This window comes from Chrysoperla carnea, chromosome 2, assembly GCF_905475395.1.
Source record: "Chrysoperla carnea chromosome 2, inChrCarn1.1, whole genome shotgun sequence".
Classification (NCBI taxonomy): Eukaryota; Metazoa; Arthropoda; class Insecta; order Neuroptera; family Chrysopidae; genus Chrysoperla; species Chrysoperla carnea.
The window spans coordinates 3,092,923-3,114,332 of NC_058338.1; the positions used below are offsets into that span (position 1 = coordinate 3,092,923).

At 29.6% G+C, this 21,410-nt stretch overlaps 3 protein-coding genes across 4 annotated transcripts; 2 read left to right on the forward strand and 1 right to left on the reverse strand.

Annotated features, from left to right (window-relative positions):
• Window positions 1-342: 342 nt before the first annotated feature.
• Window positions 343-2,365, forward strand: LOC123293588 (vesicle transport v-SNARE 12). 2 transcript variants are annotated; one of them, XM_044874459.1, is made up of 2 exons: window positions 343-470; window positions 1,435-2,365. In XM_044874459.1, the coding sequence occupies exon 2, from the start codon at window positions 1,486-1,488 to the stop codon at window positions 1,828-1,830; it is 345 nt and encodes a 114-aa protein (XP_044730394.1). In that variant the 5' UTR covers window positions 343-470; window positions 1,435-1,485; the 3' UTR covers window positions 1,831-2,365. The 2 variants fall into 2 exon arrangements, with proteins under 2 accessions (XP_044730394.1, XP_044730395.1); XM_044874460.1 differs by lacking the exon at window positions 343-470 and adding an exon at window positions 888-910.
• Window positions 2,366-3,460: 1,095 nt separating this feature from the next.
• LOC123294209 (zinc finger protein 883-like) lies at window positions 3,461-14,099 on the reverse strand. Its single transcript, XM_044875320.1, has 10 exons — window positions 14,013-14,099; window positions 12,548-12,826; window positions 11,576-11,875; window positions 11,035-11,200; window positions 10,769-10,878; window positions 10,131-10,452; window positions 9,779-9,847; window positions 5,271-5,302; window positions 4,396-4,717; window positions 3,461-4,208 (listed from the first exon to the last, which is right to left on the reverse strand). Exons 2-10 carry the CDS (start codon window positions 12,803-12,805, stop codon window positions 3,613-3,615), a joined length of 2,175 nt encoding a protein of 724 aa, XP_044731255.1. The 5' UTR covers window positions 12,806-12,826; window positions 14,013-14,099; the 3' UTR covers window positions 3,461-3,612.
• A 1,251-nt stretch (window positions 14,100-15,350) lies between these two features.
• Window positions 15,351-18,117, forward strand: LOC123293389 (TRAF3-interacting protein 1). Its single transcript, XM_044874193.1, has 4 exons — window positions 15,351-15,603; window positions 16,118-17,235; window positions 17,425-17,636; window positions 17,711-18,117. Exons 1-4 carry the CDS (start codon window positions 15,351-15,353, stop codon window positions 17,859-17,861), a joined length of 1,734 nt encoding a protein of 577 aa, XP_044730128.1. The 3' UTR covers window positions 17,862-18,117.
• The last annotated feature ends 3,293 nt before the right edge of the window (window positions 18,118-21,410 follow it).

Here is a 21,410-nt window from a genome sequence, read left to right on the forward strand (position 1 = left end):
GCGTTTAAATATCTCAAAATTATAATGTATTTTAAATATTTGTTTACACTTTACTTAATTACAGCATTTTTAAACAGTATTTATATTTTTTACTTTGTTATAACGGTGTAAACAATGAATTAAAAATATAAAAAAAATACATGAATATTCCCTATTAAAAATGACATTTTTAACACACGTAGCATGAATTACTGGAATAGAACTAAATATCAATATTTTGGTAATTAGTACCAAAAAAAAAAAAAAAAAACGATCAATAACTATTTAAAAGTTTAACGTGTGAAATAAGGTTCATACTCGCCCTCATCATAGAGGTTACAAGTTGTATGCACATAGAGGTTGTGTGGCGTACACACTTTTTTTTGTCAAGTAACTAAATGTATATGTCAATTGTCAAATATAAAAACAAGTGATAAAATTATGTTTTGATTAAAATTATTTTATTTTAAACTTGAGTTACTTATCGCAAGGTAGATTTAGTTTTACTATATATAAAAAATTTTATTATTTTTTTAACATTGAACATTTTTTATAATCATATGCACATGCAAACCAAACCAATAGTGTTATTACACGTAATTAATTAATGTTTTTGTATTTCATAGGAAATTAATAAAATAACATTAAAAAATTTATAGAATTTGATCTAGATTAAGATCATATAATTAAAAAAAATGTTTAAATAGTGTGTCATTATCATACTATGAATTTTGGTTCAATATTAGTATAACTTTAATTGAAAGACCGGAAAACTGGGGAAAACTTTTGGGAAAACATGCATTGATTCTCTTTCTTCTAAACTGACAGAACCTGGCTATTAACTACCTCCCCCAATTCGAAATAATAGGATAATTGAAATTGTCCCTCAAATTTAGTATCGATTCTGGAAATGGCTTGCTTAGATAATAGTGTAAGCGTACTACTTTTTTAAAAGAAAAAGTTCGTAACAGGGCAAACTCAGAAGGGAAAGGGTCGAAAACCTGCTTTTATTTGGTTTATAATTCTTTATTCCGTGAAAAATATGCAATCGTTATGTAATTTGGTACAATCTATTTGAATTAAAAAAAGACCGCCTTTTAAAGTCGCTCAAAAAGATTTTTTTTTAACGATAGGCAATTTCAGCGTCGGTCATTTTCTTCGTAAAGACATCAAAATTCATATAAACAAATAAAAATATATTACTGTATGAAAAAAACTGATAAACTATACAATAATCAAATTTCATATTTATTCCCATTTTGTAATTTTTTATGCAATACAAATTACATATTTGATGTAATATTGTGTAGAAGTTGCCTCATATACGTATGAGGTAACGCTTATGAGAACTACAACCCTCGGGAGGTTTCTTGGGGTCTTAACTACTTATCGTCAAATTTTCAAATCGATTAGAGATATAAGAAATAATTTAGAAGTCTATTTCATTATTTTCAGATCCGAGAAACTGTTTCTAAATTCCGTAGTAAATAAACGAAAAACGCTACAATGACTGCATTTGGTGATTATGATTGGGAGAATGAAAATCGTCGAATTGCAATGGAGGGACGTGCTGCTCTCGAACGTACATCAGAGAGTTTAGCACGTACAACACGTGTGGCCATTGAAACAGAACATATTGGTACAACTGTTGTAAATGAATTAGAAGAACAACGTGAAACATTATTACGTGCAAATGAACGATTACATAATGCAAACGATGGTTTAGATCAAAGTAAGAATATAATGCGTCGTATGGGTCGTGAAGTATTATATAATAAATGTATTTTAATTATGATTATATTATTAGAGGCCATGATCTTAGGAATACTTTTATATTTAAAATTACGATAGTCATTATTTTTGATTTGATAAATATATATACGTGGAAGTGGTGAACAATACTGCAAATAACACTATGGTAGTAAAAACCAGAAATTTCCACTTAAAATTAACTGAAACTCTTCCGTTCTTGATTTCATAAAATTATTTATCTACGGCCGTGAGATAAAAAGTACTTTTCTCACTCAGTATGTGTGAGAAAAATAGTTCATTCCCGCACTAGCTTGGTAGAATCGATGGAGGACGAGTTTTGTTTCAGTTCGCGCATGTACCCAGCCGACGCCATCTTAGCTTGTTCCCGCTTCCTGATTCAAATTTTTTAAAAAACATATATAATTATGTGGTTTTTTACTTCGCTAAGGGCTCGCTTTCGACTTATAAACTAATAGCGGGCCGGTGGTGACTGGGTACCGTGCGAGGGAGATTATCGAAAGTGAGAGAATGTCCCCATCCTACTCCTACCTGCGCAAGAGCATACCTTGTCTAATTCTACCATGATTTTAATATCCTTGTTTAAATTACTGATCGATGTCTTAATGGCAGTACTTTAACCACTTTCATATTTCTTTTTTATATGTAAAAAAATGTATTTTTTAATATTTCTTTTATACTAATTAGACTTAAATTAATTATGTAAATATTAATTAAAATAATTGTAAAAACAATATAAATATATCTTTAATTTTTACACGATTTATTAAATATTATCTCTTTTGTTTCTTTTGCTTACACTCGGGGCTGGCCTTGGTGAGTCATACATTTGGCGTCCTTTTAGAAATACTTATTTAATTATAACTAATAAAACTTATCAAATATTGAGAATTCCTAAATTTTATATGAAGTTAGAAGAGCGTACTAAAATTTGCTATAAAAAAAATCCTCGTAAGCGTTTTTTGGACCTTACGATAGTCGCTTTCTAAGCAAAATTGACATTTCTGGATTTAAAATCCTGTATTGTCTGAAATAATTATCACACTAAAAATTTACCGGGATCTACTTAACAGTTTTTAAAATCTGCTAAAACCCAAATGCGCATGGAATAAAAGGCTTCAATTATTCGAAAACAAATCATGAAATTTAAAAGTAAATTCTTTTTATTAATAATCTTACAAATAACGACAACTGAACTAAAAAAAAAAACTTATTACCAAAATATTATTTAATACAATGTTTGGTCTGGGAGAATGATCAATTTTATACCTTAAACTTTTTGTCCAAAACTGAATGGTTAGGGAGCAACGAAAATTTGGTTCATCCTAAAGTTATTTGAGCTACCGGATGGACATATTCTCTACATACCTAGCCACATTGTAGTCCAGCTAACCACGAGCTAAACAAATCACCACAACTGGTGCTAAATCAATCCAACTTAGTTATGGTTGGGGGATTTTTAGCCTTATTTTGAAAGAAATATTACAGTCTGGCTTTAGAAATATTCTATGACGTACAAAATTCATCAAAAACCCCTTAATTTATTATAAACAAAATACTTTAAAACAAAAAAAAAAGCTAATACAGAGTGTCACCTTTACAGTTTGCAATTACAAAAATTATATTAATTTTTCACCAGATGATTATACTATTTTATAAAAATATTAATAATCTTTATTTTTTATGAAAAATAATTTTGTGTTTTGTTATCTACAATTCATGATTAATCATTAGAAACTTTTATCCAACCGATTTATTCTTAGTGGACGAAATTCTATTACTCTGAGGTATCCCAACCTTTGCGGATACTTATGTGAGTGTCACCCTTTAAAAATAATATCTAAAAAAAAAAAATGCTAAAAACTATGCTAATATGTCTTCAATTTTCTCATCAGAATCACCAGCTAAACGTAAAATATGTTCTATAACCTCATCGACGGATTTATTATTGAGTAAAGACTCCAAAAAATTATCATTAAGAATAACTGCAAATAATAATTTAGTATTCTCACGTAATCGATCAATATATTCTAAATTATCGTCGACAACGGGCACCGAACCACAACGTATAATTAACGAATCCAAAATTTTATCAATTGGTTCATCAGGCCATCCAAATTGTTGTAAAGTTGAGTGCTCAATTAACATGAGTAATAATTTTTGTAGATTTTTTATGTACATATCTTCGATATATTCAAATTTGATATCGGTTTTTTCCGACTTTTCATCGTTTATATTCATAATGTAACCACGTAACTTCTCTTTTTCAATACTCGATAATACATTATCGAATTCATCACGATGTTTTGCACGTAAATGACGTATCAAACAATCTAAGCGGATAAAAGCACGTCCACAATCGTGACATATACGTGGCTCTTCTTTACGATGCGTTAATAGATGGAATTTTAATGAGCTCTTCGAGTAGAAACGTTTCTTACATTGCGGGCATTCATGATCTGCAAATAAACAAATGTTGTAGGGTTTCTTCATTCCCGAAAGATGCAAGAAAATTGTTCTTGATAATCGTCATATAAACTTAAGAATGTACGAGCACCAAGACAATTTTAAATAAAAAGCTTTTAATATGAAGTTGGATTAAGTCTAAATCAATTCTGAAAATTTTAGGAAGGTTTTGATACGTACCTTTTCGACCAGTATGAATCATGGTATGCCTTGCTAAATCCTCTTTACGTATAAATGTCTTGTCACAATGTGTACACTTCATCGGTGGTTCACCTTCGTGTACATATTTCATGTGTATGGTCAAACGTAATCGTCGATTAAATGTTTTACCACAATGTTCACATTCATAACCAAATTGACCAGTGTGGTAAAATAAATGAGCACGTAATTGTACTAATTGTATAAATCTTCGCCCACAAAAATTACATTCATGCGGTTTATTATTGGTATGAGTGCGTACATGACGATTTAATGTTTCTTTTGCAGCAAATTTTGCATGACACTTAAAATAAATAAAAAATAAATAAACAAAATTATTATCTAAAAATTCTTACTATTAATCTAAAATGCCATGGTTGGTTGTTTCTTTCCCTTATAAAAATAATCTCAAAGTTTTTAATCAATAAATTTTGAATCTATTTTTTAACAAAAATCAACTTTCCATGGACCTTTAGACTATAAAGTATTATAATTTTATAAAGAAAATGAAAGAAAAATAAATTTAATCTTACCATATTATTCCATTCAAGAATGCATTGAAAAATTGTTAAAACAAGTAATTAACAAATGAAAATAACAACTAACAGAATTATTAATTGTAATTTGAGTTAAAATTATGGCGAATAGTTTAAGAAAAATGTTTCATAGTTATAAAAACGACCCGTCCGAAGGATTAAAAACAAAAATGTTTGTCTTTACAGAAATTAACTTATTATTTTATGAGTATTTAGAACGAAATATTGTATCTATTATTAATATTTCTAAAGGTTATAAACGTTTTATTTCAAAATAATCCGAATCAAGCCATAATAATTCTAATTTAAAATTTCACCTACCTCTTTACACTCGTACGGCTTCTCCCCCGTATGTGTACGTTCATGTTTTTTCAAAGCTGCCTTTATTGCAAATGATTTTTCACACCAAACGCAAGCAAATGGTTTCTCACCTAAAGAAAGAAATTAGAGAAAAGCGATTCTAATTAACGAAATATTTTAAAAGGTAGCGCTAAAGTGGCCAAAAAATGTTTATATTCGACAAAACTATGCGTGTATTGTAAAAACCAACCCAACATGTTGATCAGCTTAGTATAACGGCATCAATTCACGCCAGCAAAAAATCAATTGACCACCATTTCAATTAACCCGCAAAAAAAAGTGGCGCTCTTAAAAAAGGTATATTTCGGCGAAAAATGATTGGAACTGAATGAAATATACTGGGTGGGCCATCTTTACATGTAAATATCTCGCCAGAGGCGCCACCTATTTAAAAATGATATGACATCAACAAAAATTGTAGAGTTCGATGGGAGCCAACATCTTCTGGCATCAGATTGGACCTAGTTCTTCGGGTTGCTTTAATAGTCAATATAGATTCTAAAGGTAAGAAATAGAATAACACTTTAAATTAGAAAATTGATCCTCATTTTTTCGATAATCGTCAGCTTTCAGAGGGAATACGATTTAAAAATATGTCATTAAAAATATGGCGCCACTTTTAATGCGGGGACAGTATTGAGTATAGATAGTAATTGAAGATTTGTGTTTTACCTGTATGAGAACGCATATGAATAACATAAAGACTTCGAGCATTAAAATCACGATTACATTCCTCGCAACGGAATTCTTTTAAATATTTATTCTTTTCAAGTTCACCGGAATGTTGTCGTAAATGTGTTTTTAATTTTGTTAACAATTTAAAACTTTTATCACAAACCTAAAATAAAAAAATTACTTATTTAAAATTGTTTGTAAAAGAAACTATTTTTATTCTCCATTTAATCTGGACCGTAAAATTTTTTTGCAATGAACAGATACGTGGCTGATGTTTTTCCAGAATGCTAACAGATATGTTAAAAACATTTTGGGCAAAACATCAGCCAGGTAAACGGGGACCGTAGGTATTTTTAACGAAACAAAAAGTGTTGTGTTTTTATTTTTGCGGAGAAACTGTAAAAACATTGCCCAACTTAGGTAAGTATAATAAATATTAAATCCAGTGGAGTAGTGAATGACTTTCCCAAAAATTATTGAGTCCCCATTTTTAACAATAAATTTACCTTACAAATATGCTCTTCTGTACGCTGACCACAATCAGTTTTTATATGACGATCTAAAAAAAATTCTCGTGAATAGGTTTTGTTACATTTTGGACAAGAAAAATTTTTTGGCTTCGGTGTTTTAACATTTTCATCAGAATTATCTTCTGATTCGTCTTCATCTTCTTCACCTTCCATTTCTTCTTTTATTATTTCAATACCAACTGGCGCCTAAACAAATAATAATTATTATACAGGATGGGTCATTTTAAGACATAAATATTTTCCAATTTTTTTATGGTATGTACTGAGTTTATTTTATCGCTTAGGTCTTGTTAATCATGTTGATTACATTTACGTAGTATTTATTTGTGATTATAATTGACTAATAACGAAATAAAATGGTTTAACATTGCATTTAACTTACATCAAACTAATAATTAATTGTTATTAATAATGTTCATATTAAAATAAATGCTATTTTGTTTCAAATATTGCAATAAATTTATTATTTTATTTAATATTTGTTATTTTATTTAAAAAACTTCACTTTATTTAATTAGTAGGCATAAAAATACAAAAAAATTTAATAAAAGATGATAAACTGAATAGAAATAATTCAAATAGTATCTAATTCCCGCCATTTCATGTATAGTAGAGTTGCCTATCTATTTATGTAATAAATTATAATCTGTGCATGGATCAGTAAATGAACGCAATCACAGCGAAAATCTGACGTTCTAGGAAATTTTTTAAACTCACTAAAGATAGCGTTAACGTTAAATACACGATATTATACAAATAGCTTTACAGAGTTTTTTTTATTACCTGCGAATCGTTATTTTTCTCCGATATTTCACTGTCATTATCATTTCTATCTTCACTATTTGCCGTACTCTAAATAAACAAATTTTAATATGTTAATTAATAATTATAGTAATTTTACCAAATAAAATAGACCGTAGACGTGAAATTCAATTCTTGTCCCTTGAACATTGAACAGCAATTACCAAATTAGTGATGCCCCAAATTACCCATCAAGTATTAATGTTTCTGTTACCCATTTTCTATATTTGTATTATTTATATTCAAACAAAGTAAAACACTTATCAGGGACAAAAACTAGACGTTTACGGACCGTTTTAGAGAAGAAATGTTTAATAAAAAAAATATAAATTCTTACAGGTTCTAGTTTTAAGTCAATCAAATTTGCGGCCTCATTAAACTCTTTCACAAAATTTTCAACTACGGTATCTTTCATTATGAATGTTTTTTCTTGAACAAATATTTCACTTTAAAAGCATTATTTTAATGTTTATATGAAAGATTTGTGTTCTGTCATAATTTTTCACATATGTAGACTTTTCAGCTTCTTTTTTTTACCTTTAGTGAATTTTTTAGGTTGGCATCACTTCATTTTTTCATATATATAATCCATAGACTTAAAAAATCTTTCTGAGATAAAGCATACTTTATACATACGATAATTTCTAAATAGGGTATTATCGTTAGTCAAAAATAAATCATGAAATTTGAAAAAAGTTAAAATTTATGTAAAAATATACTTAAATATTCTGATTTCCAGTCATAAAACCAAATTTTTCTTTAAAAAATTAAAAATCGTAATTGTTAAACTGTATATCACGTGACCTAAAACACGGGTAAGCTCTGCTGTGATGTCATAGCGGTATGGCTGGTGATTCTTATTTCTTATTGATCGTATGCAAGATCAATGAGATCCATGGTTATCATCTATTACATATTGCTTTGATTTCATAAACAAACAATTACCCTCAGAAAGTGGATTTAAAGACGTCAAATGGTTGTTGTTATTTCTTCTCCATATTTCAGCATCTAAATGTATGAGCCAGTTCATACAATATTTGATCTATTTAGGACCTTACCAATTCGGAGTAATAAGCGTTTTCTGTTTTTGTTAGGAATGATTTCTGAAAGCATGCATATTTATTTTAACTTTATTCGGTAAAAAAATGGCGTAGGTGATGGAAAAAGACGTGAATTAAGCCTTCAAATCATCAGACTGTATATGAAAAAGATTTTTAAAAAAAATTTATTTTTTTATTGAAAATATGTAAAATTTATAATGGTTTCAAAAACATTTATCTATATCTTTTGAAATCAATTTCCCTTTCTTTTCTTAATAAATTGAATAGATACATATATAAGGAAATTTCGTAAGGCACTAATTATTAACAAAATTATTTATCAATTTCTTAATCTAACAAAAATCTGAAGTAAAGAAGTCCTGTAATTACAGTCATTTCAGAATACCTGAAAATTTTAGAATTTGTCTGTGTCGAATAAAACGATTTTTGTATTTTTAGTTCAATAATTTTTTTATTTGAAATCCTCAAATTTCCGGCAATTCTAAAAGGACTGATAAATACTACACCTGGCTCCAGGTTTATACTATATATAATTTAAACCAAAATTTGTATAATTCTAAAGATCTACCGTATAAAAACTTTTTTGAACGAATTTCCTTAACGCGGCTTATCATGGCGAGGAAACTGAGAAAAACCGAGAACTTTTTCATTTCCTGTTTTTTCGTAAAAAAACAGGAATGTCTTCATATTTCGACTGAATTTCCTTATTTATATCATCAATAATAATTGTCAACTTTTGGAAAGTTTGTCATTAAATAGCATTTTCTTCACAACAACCTTAATGTAAGTTTTTCATTTAAGAAAATAGAATTTCAAATATTTTAACAGTTTTCCGTCATGAAATTAAACGGTTTAATGAATGTTCGTATTTACCATTAAATAGGTATTTTAACATCATTCGATTCATTGGTTTCTTCTGGAACACAGGATAATTGTAACACAAAATTAACAACCTCATCCACGGTATTATTATTCAACAATACTTCAAGAGCATCATCGTTAATAATTCCCGTAAATAAAATTTTCGTATTCTCACGTAATCGATCAATAAATTCTAAATTCTCTTCGTTAACGGGTACAGAACCACAACGTATAATTAACGAATCCAAAATTTTATCAATTGGTCGATTTGGCCATCCAAAATTCGTTAATGTAGCTTCATCAATTAAAATAATTAATAATTTCTTAAGATTCTCAACAAATAAATCATCCGACCAATTAGTGCCTTTCTCCAATTGTGGCTGTGCGGATAGAACAAGTTGACGGATTTTTTTCGATTCAGCTGATGCAATCATATCTTGCAGCACGTCACGATGTTTAGCACGCATATGCCGAATTAAACAATCTAAACGAATATAGGCGCGTCCACAATCGTAACAGATTCTTGGTTCTTCATGGCGATGTGTCAGCATGTGTGTTTTTAAGGCTGGCTTCGAGATAAAACGTTTTTTGCAATTTGGACATTCGTGTTCTAAGGAAAGAAAAAAATTTATTTATTATTAAATCTGCCGTGAGTTGACATGGAGCTATCTGGTATGGGAGTTTATGGACCTAGAATAAAGGAATAGATTCTTCCTCTTTGACAATATGCGACGTTTTTTCAATCAGATATCTTTGCCATGCGGAGAGGTGCTCAGATCTGTCTGTAACTCTCTGTAAGGTTACAGAAGTGCACATATCAGCACTTTTTCAGATAATCGTGCTACACTTTGGACACTTGAGGCGTCAAGATTCAAATCGAAAAAAAAACGTACCTTTCACTCCAGAATGTATAATTTGATGTCGAACCAAAAAGTTTTTCGTTAAAAACGTTTTCTTGCAAACTTCACATTCCAATGGTTTCGCTCCTTCATGTTCGTATTTGACGTGTAACGTGAGAGCATTTTGTTTACTAAACGCAGCTCCACAAGTTTTACAAATACATGAATATTCACCGGTGTGATGGAACATGTGCGCACGTAGCTGCATTGCTTGTACAAAACTCTTATTGCAGAACATACATACGTGCGGTTTCACTGCTGAATGTGTTTTCATATGTCGATTTAATACTTCTTTCGCTGTAAATCGACGTTTACACTGGAAAAAACAATTTTTATCATCAATTTTCGTGATTTTTATAATCAATTTCGTGGGATCGAGATATGCCTAACTTTTCACACCCTCTCGGACCATGTTTTTATACGGATTTCCTTGTTTTATTTTATTTTAAAATTATGAATCTCTTAAAACAACACCCGTTACATATGATTATCAATACTCACCATCTTTCAAATCCTTATCATAAGCGTTAACTGTACAAAAATATATTTTATTATGAAATCAGTTGAAACTACATAGTTGTTCCGCACTATGTAAGTACATTAATTAAAAATTTATAAAAACAATATCATACCTGTGGACACATAAATGGTCTTTCTCCAGTATGTACTCGTTTATGTTTTTGATAAGCACCGCTTGTTGGAAATGCTTTTGGACAAACATCACATTGATATGGTTTTTCACCTGAAAAAATTTTTAAAACTTAATATCGTCACTCAAGGCGAGAATTCTTAAGAAATGTATCTTTAATCGAGTCGGAGAATAAACTCAACGCCTCGAGAATTACCATACGTCGATAAATCAGAAACCCTACTATACAGATGAAGAATTTAAACTTACCAGTATGAATTCGCATATGCACCAATAAAATTGCTTTATTTTTCAAAACTTTATCACAATGTGGACAAGCTACAGATTTATCTTTCACAACAAGTTTATTATCAACGTGAGCGGATTTTAAATGAGCCCGTAAATTGTCTGGTCGTGAATACGCTCTACCACACACCTGTAAAATAAAGAGGGAAATCTAAGGTGAAGAGTTTAATTAAACCCATTAGTATTTATAATGCTCTTGTAAAATCTACAGACCCGTGTGCCTTCCTTTACCTCCATAGGCGTAAAAATTAGAGTTTTAGCTACCAAGAACTCCACATTCTACGCTCATGAATTGATATTTCTATAACGTTGATATGAGTTGTTTTGTATAAAAAACAGTGTTACCAAGCCAAATTTTATCAAAATCGCGTTAATGTTAGAGAAAAACAAACTATATACGCCAAAATAGAGGAACTTTTAGCTAAGCTATATTTTGTAAAGACCTTTTAGGCACACTCTGTATATTACTCTAATTTTCTTTATTCACCTAGTGATCGATGCTTACCTTGCATTCATATTTAACTTGGGTGCCCGTACAATTGGTATGCTTTAAATGTCGACTTAAATAAAATTTCTTTTTGTAAACTTTGACACAACCTTGATTTGGACATTTATAAATCTTATTCTCATCGCCATCACCGTCCTCTCCATCATTCTCACCATTCTCATCGGTTTCAGTATTTAAACTAATATCTTTACGATCTTCTTCGTCGAGATCATCATCATTTTCAATTGAATAATTATCAGCCGTTCCTAATATAGTTTCATCTGCTCCCGAACATGTATTCTTATGTTCTTCCATCATCTATACAAATCATCAAATTTTTTTTTAATATAAACATCAAATCCCAAATATATAAAGGTTGGCCTTAAAATTCGCGGGAAGACCCCATTTGATTGTTCATTTTCACGGCAAAACAGAAAAACTAAAGTAATGACACTGTTTATTTGTGCCCCAATAAGACGATTTCAGAGCCCTAAAATATAAAGCTGGACCTAGCTGTGTATCACGACTACTGTAGGAGCTGTCACAGTGGTGAGGAGGAGGAGACAATGTCTCATCTTCTCTGTCACCGCCCAGCTCTTGTCATGAGAAGATGGATTTACTTGAGCCAGCCTCTCTTTGACGACCTCTCCGACCTAAAGTCCTTCGACGTCAAAGCTCTCCTGCTGTAGTGCCCGGGAATGGGCTAACTCTTTTTCGAAATCACAACGGACTCTATGGTCTAAGTGTGTCTCACCCCAGGACAGCCAATCTAACCTAACCTAACCTAAGAACAAATATGAGAATTTTCGCCGACAACTCGTTTTTGACGAAAATAAAGATTATTTTTTAAACAGCTCCAAATGGTTCATGGAGTAGTGCCCGGGAATGGGACGAAGTAAGTCTACTAGGGTGATGGACATGCCTACCCTGCTCATTTGAGTAAATCCGCCACTGGTTACGTTCCCAGATTAATAATAAACATATACTTACAAATGATATAACATTCAATCTACAAACAGGACATTCAATCATTTTAACGTCTGTAATCTCTGCAGATCCATCATTTAAAATCTCTTCATCATCTTCAGCTTCCTCATCTAAATCGATGTCCTCATCTTCTTGCATTTCCTCCGACGCGAGAACATCAGATTCATCAATTTTTAGATCATTTGTTTCTGATTTAATTAAAATTGTTTCTGATTCAATTGGTGGTATATCAATTATTTCATCAGTAATAATTTCTTCCATTCTGAATAATTATGAAGGACCCTAAAAATTAAATTCAAATTTCTCATATATTTATTCTACTAGACAGTGAAAACTCCCTCTTTCAACTTTGCTGCTGACAGCTTCGGGAATTTTGTACATAGATATTTAAAACAGTCTCCACACTCTTGCAGGAGTTTTACAAATTGTTTCATCAATCCCAAATTGATATGGAGAGGTGGCAACAAAACTTTTTCTGGCGGCACCAAAGTAGTATTGATAACATTTTTCTCTCCAGGTTTTAAAGTTTCTCGGGGTGGCCAATCACTTTTAGTCCAATAATGTTCTCTGGCTCTACTATCCCATAAGAATAAGAAGCAAGGGTATTTAGTATAGCCTGCCTGTTGACCCAAAAGCATCGTCAGCTGCCTGCTGACCCAAAAGTCCCCACAAACTATCCATTAACGGTCCTGATATTTGATTCTTTCCAGGGTAATGGCCAAGTTATTACAGTTAGTTTTCTCCCATATGCACAGAATACCCCATTGGAAGCGAAGCTAATTTATTTTCATCGTGCAATAATATTAATTAAAGACTAGTTTATGCTGTTACTAATATCTATGAAAACCATATGTGATAGAATGTTTTGAATAGTTTTCCTGTTTTTAGGAGGTCAAAATCTATAAGAAAATGTAAAAAAAATCCTATGCAGTTTTTTAGTCGCAGACCTGTGTTATTAAAATTTTAATGGTTTGTATTGTTTTAAATCGTTTTTTTTAACTACAGTTTTTTTCATGTCCTTTAGGCTCAATCATTTACGTGAGTGTTCCAGAGAAAAGCTAAATCATTTTAAAACATAATACTAACAGATATTATTTTATTTATTCATATTATTTCATCTAAACGTAAAAATTTGTTGAGAAAATCAGTTCTAAATTAGATGTAACTGTAACCTATAAAAACCTAAATATTCTCGATTTAATCATTTTAACCTAAATCGAGAATTCAATAAAAATTTCAATTTTAATTTCAAAATAAAAATCAAATATAAGAAATTCAAAATATTTGAAATACTTATAACAGTTTATATTCGAATATAATAATATTAGCTCCTAAAATACCATCAATCTGTTTGTCATGAATACATATTTTTAAGTAAATTTGACTAACTTTAAGTAACTTTGTAGATGACGATAACTCAATTCGTTATTTAGATCGATTATTTATATAAAAATAAAACAATAAATACCTGTTATAATGATTTTAAAACACTTTTATATGATTAATAATTATCAATTCTAATAGAAAATTAATATATTGAGTACACTAGCATAAATTAAACGCCATTTATAAGGAAAATAATATAATTGCATTGCGCACTAAACATGTCTTTGATACTATTCAAATAATATGATTTTATCGGATTTATTTGAAAATTTTAAATAAATTATTCACAAATTTTATTTTTTATTGATTGGAAATTGTTATAAAATTTTATAAAAGTTGTTTTAAAATGTTTAAATTTATATTGAAAAGTTTACTTATTTTAAGTATTAGCTATGCTAATATTCGTCATATCCGTAAAAGCGATTGCTTTCATTCTACAAAAAATGGTGTACAAGGTCTTCAAATAAAGCACTATATTATAATATTTCTTGCAATTCAAAGATTTTACACATTATAAAACAAATATCAATTTTTTTTTTCAATATTACAAAAAAGATCATACTCACTTTTTTTTTTGTGCGTAGAATCGAACGCTATTAAAAATTAAAATGTATAAAATTTAGAGTGATATTACGATAAATGAAGACACTGTACTTGTAATCTCCAAATACTTACATAAATGTATTCATGATGTATTCACTTGTTGACATACTTGTATATACTGAGTAATTCTAAATGTTTGAAACCAAAAAGTAATCGTATAACAGTTTTCAAGACACTGTCTATACGATTTTAGCCGATACATCAGAAACTTCTTATTAAATCAGCTCAAGATTTTTAGGCACAAACTTTGCTATCATGCCTTCTTAATGCATCTGGGATAACTTGATAAAATCGTAGCTTAAATTTCATACAATTTTTGCTAAACTTGAAAAATGTCTAAAGAAAATTTCTAGACTAATTGCATGAATTCATCTTTCTCTGTCAAATAAAATTTGAAAGAATTATGCTGGTAGAAAAAATATTTGAAGAAGTCTTAAAAACTCTGAATAACTGTGAATTACTAAATGTTTTTGAACTATCTCATTCAGAGTTGTTCAGTCTGAAGAATTAGACAGCCCAAAAACGTTTAGAAATTTAGAGTTATTAAGAGTTTCTAAGACTTCTTAAGGCTTATTCTTTCTTCAAATATTTTTTCCACCAGGGTAAGTTTTCAGATTTTGATAATTCATATAACAACGATTTCTATTATTCACCAAATATTCCTTAATCCACCCCTTACATGCTTCTATGGTAACCATAAAGAAAACAAATCTAATTACATGCAATATTTATTTTGGAATTTCACAATTTTTCGTAAAAATTTAGTAGTCAATTTAGAAAAAAGAATTGGCATAAGATACTAAGATAGTTGATCAAAATGAGTGAAGATATAAAGTTAGATGTGATAAAGAAAACCCAAGATACGCTTGGAAAATATGTGAAAAAACCACCATTAACTGAAAAATTATTGAAAAAACCACCGTTTAGATTTTTACATGATATTATTACAACAATTAATAAAGATTATAAAATGTTTGATGGAATTTTTACGGAAACAGAATTAAAATCGGAAAATATTAAGGAGAAAGATGATAAAATTAAATTTTTGTTTAAATTAATTAATACAATGAGTAAGTTAACTCTTGTATCCATTTTGATTTTAATAAGGACAGAACATAGAATAATATATGGGGCAGGTTTCCCAATTCTCATAAAACTAGATTATTCCCTTCCATAGCTGAAATAAAGTTCCTAAAATCATTGCTAGCCTTGTCAAATCAAAACTTGTTACTCCTTCGGAAATCGTTGAGATTAATTTTTGTTTAATGAATCACTCGTTTATTTTCAATTTTACACGAAAAATGGAATTTACCAAAGTTGTTTGGAATTAAATTTCCTACAATTTTGATCCATATCAATTTTTTCGTAGGATCGATATTTTTCGATTTAGCGAGGGGGAGAGCCTATATACGAATCTGAGTAAAAATCGGACACGGTTATGTTGTGTTGTTTACACATTTTCCGAAACCTCGGAGAGATATATTTCAAATACGAGAAACGGAGGAAACTGAAACATTTCTGGTCCAAACTTAACAGTCCAAAGATATTTTTATCGTAAATATTTTTAAATAATTTCCTTTCCAGAACTTCTTACAAATACGGATATCCCTGCACGTCCAAGTAAAATTGTAGCTGGACATGAACCAACAAAAACGAATGAACTGTTACAAATAATTGGAAAAGCAATTCAAAAAAATCTCACTGCAAAAAATATTTTAGACCAGATTAAAGAGGAAAATTTAGATTTAACAAAAGATATAAAATTTAAACCTAAAAAGGCGGCAGTTGAATCAATGAGTCGAAGAAAATCGAAAGATACAACTTTGTCGAAAAAATCATCGAATGAAAAAATAAAAAAAGTTGATAAGAAAAATACGGAAACGCCATTAACTTCACGAGACAAAATACGTAAACAGAAAAATGAAATTAATAAATTGGAAAAAGTTAAACCTGAAAAATTGCTTCATACTCAAAGTAGTAATAGTAATACTTTACTAAACAGTTCTCAACCAGAGATCAATCTGATTTCAACTGATGATCCGAAGAAAGAGGAGTTACTTGTCGAAATACCAAGTGTGATTAACGTGGAAATTGAAAGTAACAACGAAAATAAGGAAAATGAAGAAAAAGTCGAATACCAAACCATGACTAGCAGGAGTAGTAACGTAACTGAATTAGATGAAACGGATATTATCCTAGAACCAAGTAATGAAATATTCAAGGATAATCCACTAAATTTAGAAAATGCATCGAACGAACCAATTTTATTAGAATCATCAAATCTACCATCAAAGGAAATTGATAAATTAAATCAAAAATTATCCGAATCTGATTTGAAAATTGATAAACCAAGACAACCATCGGCACGACCACGAACTAGTCTACGTCCACCAAGTGCTAGACCACCTAGTGCTCGTCCAGCAGCTCCTCGTATCCGAGATCGAAATGATGTTATTTTACCACCTGAAAAAGTGGTTCCATTGGGAAAAGTTAATGTAATTGTCGAAAACTTCGATAAAAATTCAGATGATGATAATGAAAATTTAGTTGTAGTTGAATCAACATCGAATATTCCTGAAATAGCCTTACCCTTGAAAACATCCACGATTCAAGATCAACAACCGCAAGGACATCTTGTGGAACAAATTTTAGAAACACAAAAAGAATTGATGGAAGATACACCAAAAATACCAATGCAAATTGTAAGTAAATAATTACCTACATTTGTCCAACGTCCTGAATTGGATTTAAAGCCGTTGGCCGTTGAAAGAATCCTGTGGATTCATTTGCTTCTAATAGAAAATGTGTCCATTCTAATACTCTTCTATTCCAGTCCTTTGGGGGTTCACTTTCTTGAATTAGTTTTCAAATTTTGTAAATCTAATTTCCAGGAATGGGAAGAAGATAGTCAAAGAAATCGTGAAACAAAAAAACGATACATCGAAAATATACGAATGAAAATTCAAACAATCACTCGAGCAGCATTACCATTGGGACAAATAATAAATTTCCTTCAAGAAGATTATGATAACATTATTAGAGAATTACAAATATGGCGGAATGAGAATGAAAAACTAAATGAAGATATTGCACAGCAAAAAATGTAAGAAAAATCCACCTCCCTCAAATATATTTGATAGATTTTGTTCATAAGATGATTTGTTCTTTGCTTTGTAGAGTAGCAGATCGAAGTCTTGAACCATTCCGTAAACAATATATGGAAATGGAAGAAGAAATTGAAAAACAAAAGGAACGAAATAATTTGTTGAAATCGGAAATTTATCGAAATCAACAAAGAATCGATCAGTTACTAACGACTTTAATATAGTTTCACCGTTTTTAAGGTCATTGGCAGCAACTAGATTTGCGTAAGATGTCCCTCTAGCGATAATTGTGAAACTAGCGAGTGTTGAGACATTCATGTTCAATATATTATTTAAATTGAGTAAATTTTTTACAAAAAGCATTTACTTTGAATAGGATCCGTTCTTGGTCGTAAACCTAAATGTTTTCAAGGTTTTACTGTGAAGGAAGATCCATGCTTATGTAACGAATATGTGCCACTAACTAGTTTTGCAATTAACGCTAAGGATTCGACTCGTAAGCAAATTTAATCGTTTTCAATGTAAAATAATGTTAATTCTACAAAATTTAAAGATTATATTTTTAATAATATATTTAATAAAATCTATTTCAAAATTCAATTTGCGATTATATTATTTCTGATCCTTTTTAAGCCCATACCCTAGGTATTTCAGATTACATGAATTCTGTCACGTATTCCAAAAATCATGCCATTTTTTACCCGAAATTCTACTTTCTGGCACAAAAACGGAAAACTAAGTATTTATCGTCTAAATAAACTGTTATCTAGAAGATATTTTTGGTCGCTGATTACGAATCTGATGTCAGATTGTTATAGGAGGTATTTTTTGCCACTGATAATGACTCCGATGTCCGATTACACAGATTCTATGATTCGTAATCAGTGAACAAAAGCATTTTGAAGATCGTCGCAAATTTTTTAGTTTTTTTGGGTACGGAATCCTGAACTCGCACTTGAAATATAGCTAAAAACACTTTCCGTTAAATTACCTTTCAAACGAAACCAAAAAAATCAAAATCAGTTTATTCGTTTAAGCGCTACGATGCCACAGACAGACAGACACACACACATAGCGTTCAAATTTATAACACCCCTTTTTTTTGGTTCGGGGGTTAAAAATACAATTAAATGAATTGGAAGAAAGTGAGTTGATTTTCTTGAATTAAGTAAATAAAAGTGATTTTTAAAAAAATATATTTTTTTAAACAAAATTTAACAATTATTTAAAATAAACTGAAAATTAAATTTTTTCTTTCTATGTATTTTTTTTTTAAGTATGATAAATAGTTTTATTTATTTTGTTTAAATTATTAATAAATGAAATTGTAAAAATTAAAATAAGCTACACCTTTTATGATTAATAGGTTTGTTTTAACTAATTTGTGATCCTGAGAGACAAATTTTCGACACAAAACTAAACGCAATCGCAAAGAAATTTGTTGGAAATATTATGCTTCATTTAAGAGTAAAAACACATCGAAGATATCTAAGTACCTAGTCACTAGTTATCGACGCTTGATCTAACATTTTTCAGAAAAAATATTGTTAAAATAGTAAGAACTTAGTAAATATGGCAATGTCATCAGTTACTTAACTAATCACCTCCGAAGTGCGATTATTCTTAGAATCACAATGCAATTTTGCTAAAACAAACATAATATCAATTTCGAAATCTTCATTTTATCGACTAGAAGATTGAAAGAATATCATTTCTAAGCATTTCTTGAAGGTATTACCGCATTTATTTAAAAGAAAAAAAAAACTATTAACTTAAAGCATTTAAAAAATCACTTGATTCTGAGCTGAAACTGATAAATCGACTTGCAAGGCAAGATTTAAAATCACAATATTCTGTAAGAATAATTAAAATGAGTATTAATTATATTCGGATGCGGCAATCTTCAAGAAAGTATCTTTATCTAATAAAAACGATTATAAACTCAACGATTTGTCATGCCTTACCAAAAAATATCGGGAAATACTCTACGAGAATACAGAGTGTCCATTTTTTAAGTTGGCATATGCTTGAAACTCTATAGATAAATAAATTACAGTGGTCAAATGTCTCAATGATTAACCAATAAATTAGGGGTCGCTGTCGAAAATAGAAACAAATCGTTGTGTTTATGGACGTTCAAATTAATTATGTAGCAAATAAAACCAATTTCTTTCAAATAATTAAAATACATTTTTAATAAATTATGATAGTTACTTTTGAGCTCTTCGAATCAAACCCGTTCAAGATCCTTGGGAGAGGCATCCAGAAAGTTACATTCATTAAAAATAAAATAATTTTCCTTTTTATTCCATGTAGTTTATGAAAGTATTACAAATGAAAAATTTGTTATTTATTATATCTAGAAAATAGGCTCTCAATTATTTTACAAATTAATAATAGGGGATAGTACTATGAAGGGTTTATTATGAAAGGGTCCTTAATTATTGATATTCATTCTGATAAATTCTTAAAATGTCCTCAAAATAAATAAATAATCATTTACAAAGAGAAATAATTAATTTATTCTGGAAAAGTACTATCTTTCCACACGCTTTTCATTCGATAAAATTGTAATAAGCCATTTGCCCTTGCTAAGAAGATCGTGTACAAAGAGAGAGCTTTTATCCTTACTACGAGAAAAAACCCGCTTTAAAACTTATTGCACAATGGATTATTACTCCAGTCATCTTAGGGTTTCATTTTTTGTACAAAAATTTATTTTGATAGTACAAATATTGTCTCAAAAGACATATATGGTCACGTGTGCTTCCGTTTGATTCTGAGGGGAAACCCTAAGATGATTGAAGTATACAATATTTACAATTACTTCGTATAAGTACACTCCAATGCAATATTTATGAACCATTAGGTCACTAATTCAAGATATTTATATATGTAATATTACATGTTCTTTCTTCTCCGACTTGGTCCCCTGGTTCAATTATATTACATTTTAACTGTACAGAATTACCAAAAAAACATAATATGTACACAATAATTAAAATAGTAGCTTAAAAAAAACACAAAAATATTGTGAGAACCCTTTGTTTTATTTGGACTTATCAATTATTACTATTTTTTTGTCATGTTGTAAAAATTTTCTAAATTTTGTACGATACATATAATCTGAAATTTAAATCGATAACACATAAACGAACGGTCTATATAAAAGCTGGAATAAACTCAAAAATAGACTGAGTTCGGAAAACGGGAAAAAAATTTAGCATATTATTATCATCAGTATTGCCATCGTATCGAAATTTTTTCTATAATATCTCATCAAAATCCTTCAAACCCTTTTTTTGATGAAAGCAATTAAAACAATATTTGAAATGAAATCAAAATTGTTGTTTTCAGACTTTGATTTTTTAGAATTGTTTATGATATCCATATATGTTTAAGTAGCTCATAGACGTTCAATATTTTCGTCTTTCTAGTAATATTGCACAAATATTAACAAAGCATGCATAAAATTTGAATTTTGTCGAAGAAAATAGTTTCATGCAGGTTTATAAATTATATAAAAATTTCTTTTGAAATGTTACTATTATTATATTCACTGGCCTACATATTTCATGAGTCGTTTTCTAAGACCTAGGTCAGTTTAACAACTATATGTTTTATCATGCTAACGCCCCAATTTCCAAAGTTTTCGTCAATAAAAATGTTGTAGGTTACACTGAAATGAAGTTTCGTGAGTGTGTTAGTCACGAAGTCATACCTCCCTCTGTACTGCAGACTATGAGTATACTATTGTATTGAATTAGAATAAA

Excerpts from the sequence above, each read along its gene's own strand:
- LOC123294209 (XM_044875320.1), bottom strand. The coding sequence starts at position 12,805 with ATGGAAGAAATTATTACTGATGAAATAATTGATATACCACCAATTGAA. Across the intron at positions 11,876-12,547 it reads GATTGAATGTTATATCATTT|ATGATGGAAGAACATAAGAA; the intron begins GTAAGTATATGT and ends TGATTTGTATAG. Across the intron at positions 4,718-5,270 it reads AGCCGTACGAGTGTAAAGAG|TGTCATGCAAAATTTGCTGC; the intron begins GTAGGTGAAATT and ends ATTTATTTTAAG.
- LOC123293389 (XM_044874193.1), top strand. The coding sequence starts at position 15,351 with ATGAGTGAAGATATAAAGTTAGATGTGATAAAGAAAACCCAAGATACG. Across the intron at positions 17,236-17,424 it reads CAAAAATACCAATGCAAATT|GAATGGGAAGAAGATAGTCA; the intron begins GTAAGTAAATAA and ends TCTAATTTCCAG. Across the intron at positions 17,637-17,710 it reads GATATTGCACAGCAAAAAAT|AGTAGCAGATCGAAGTCTTG; the intron begins GTAAGAAAAATC and ends TTTGCTTTGTAG.
- LOC123293588 (XM_044874459.1), top strand. The coding sequence starts at position 1,486 with ATGACTGCATTTGGTGATTATGATTGGGAGAATGAAAATCGTCGAATT.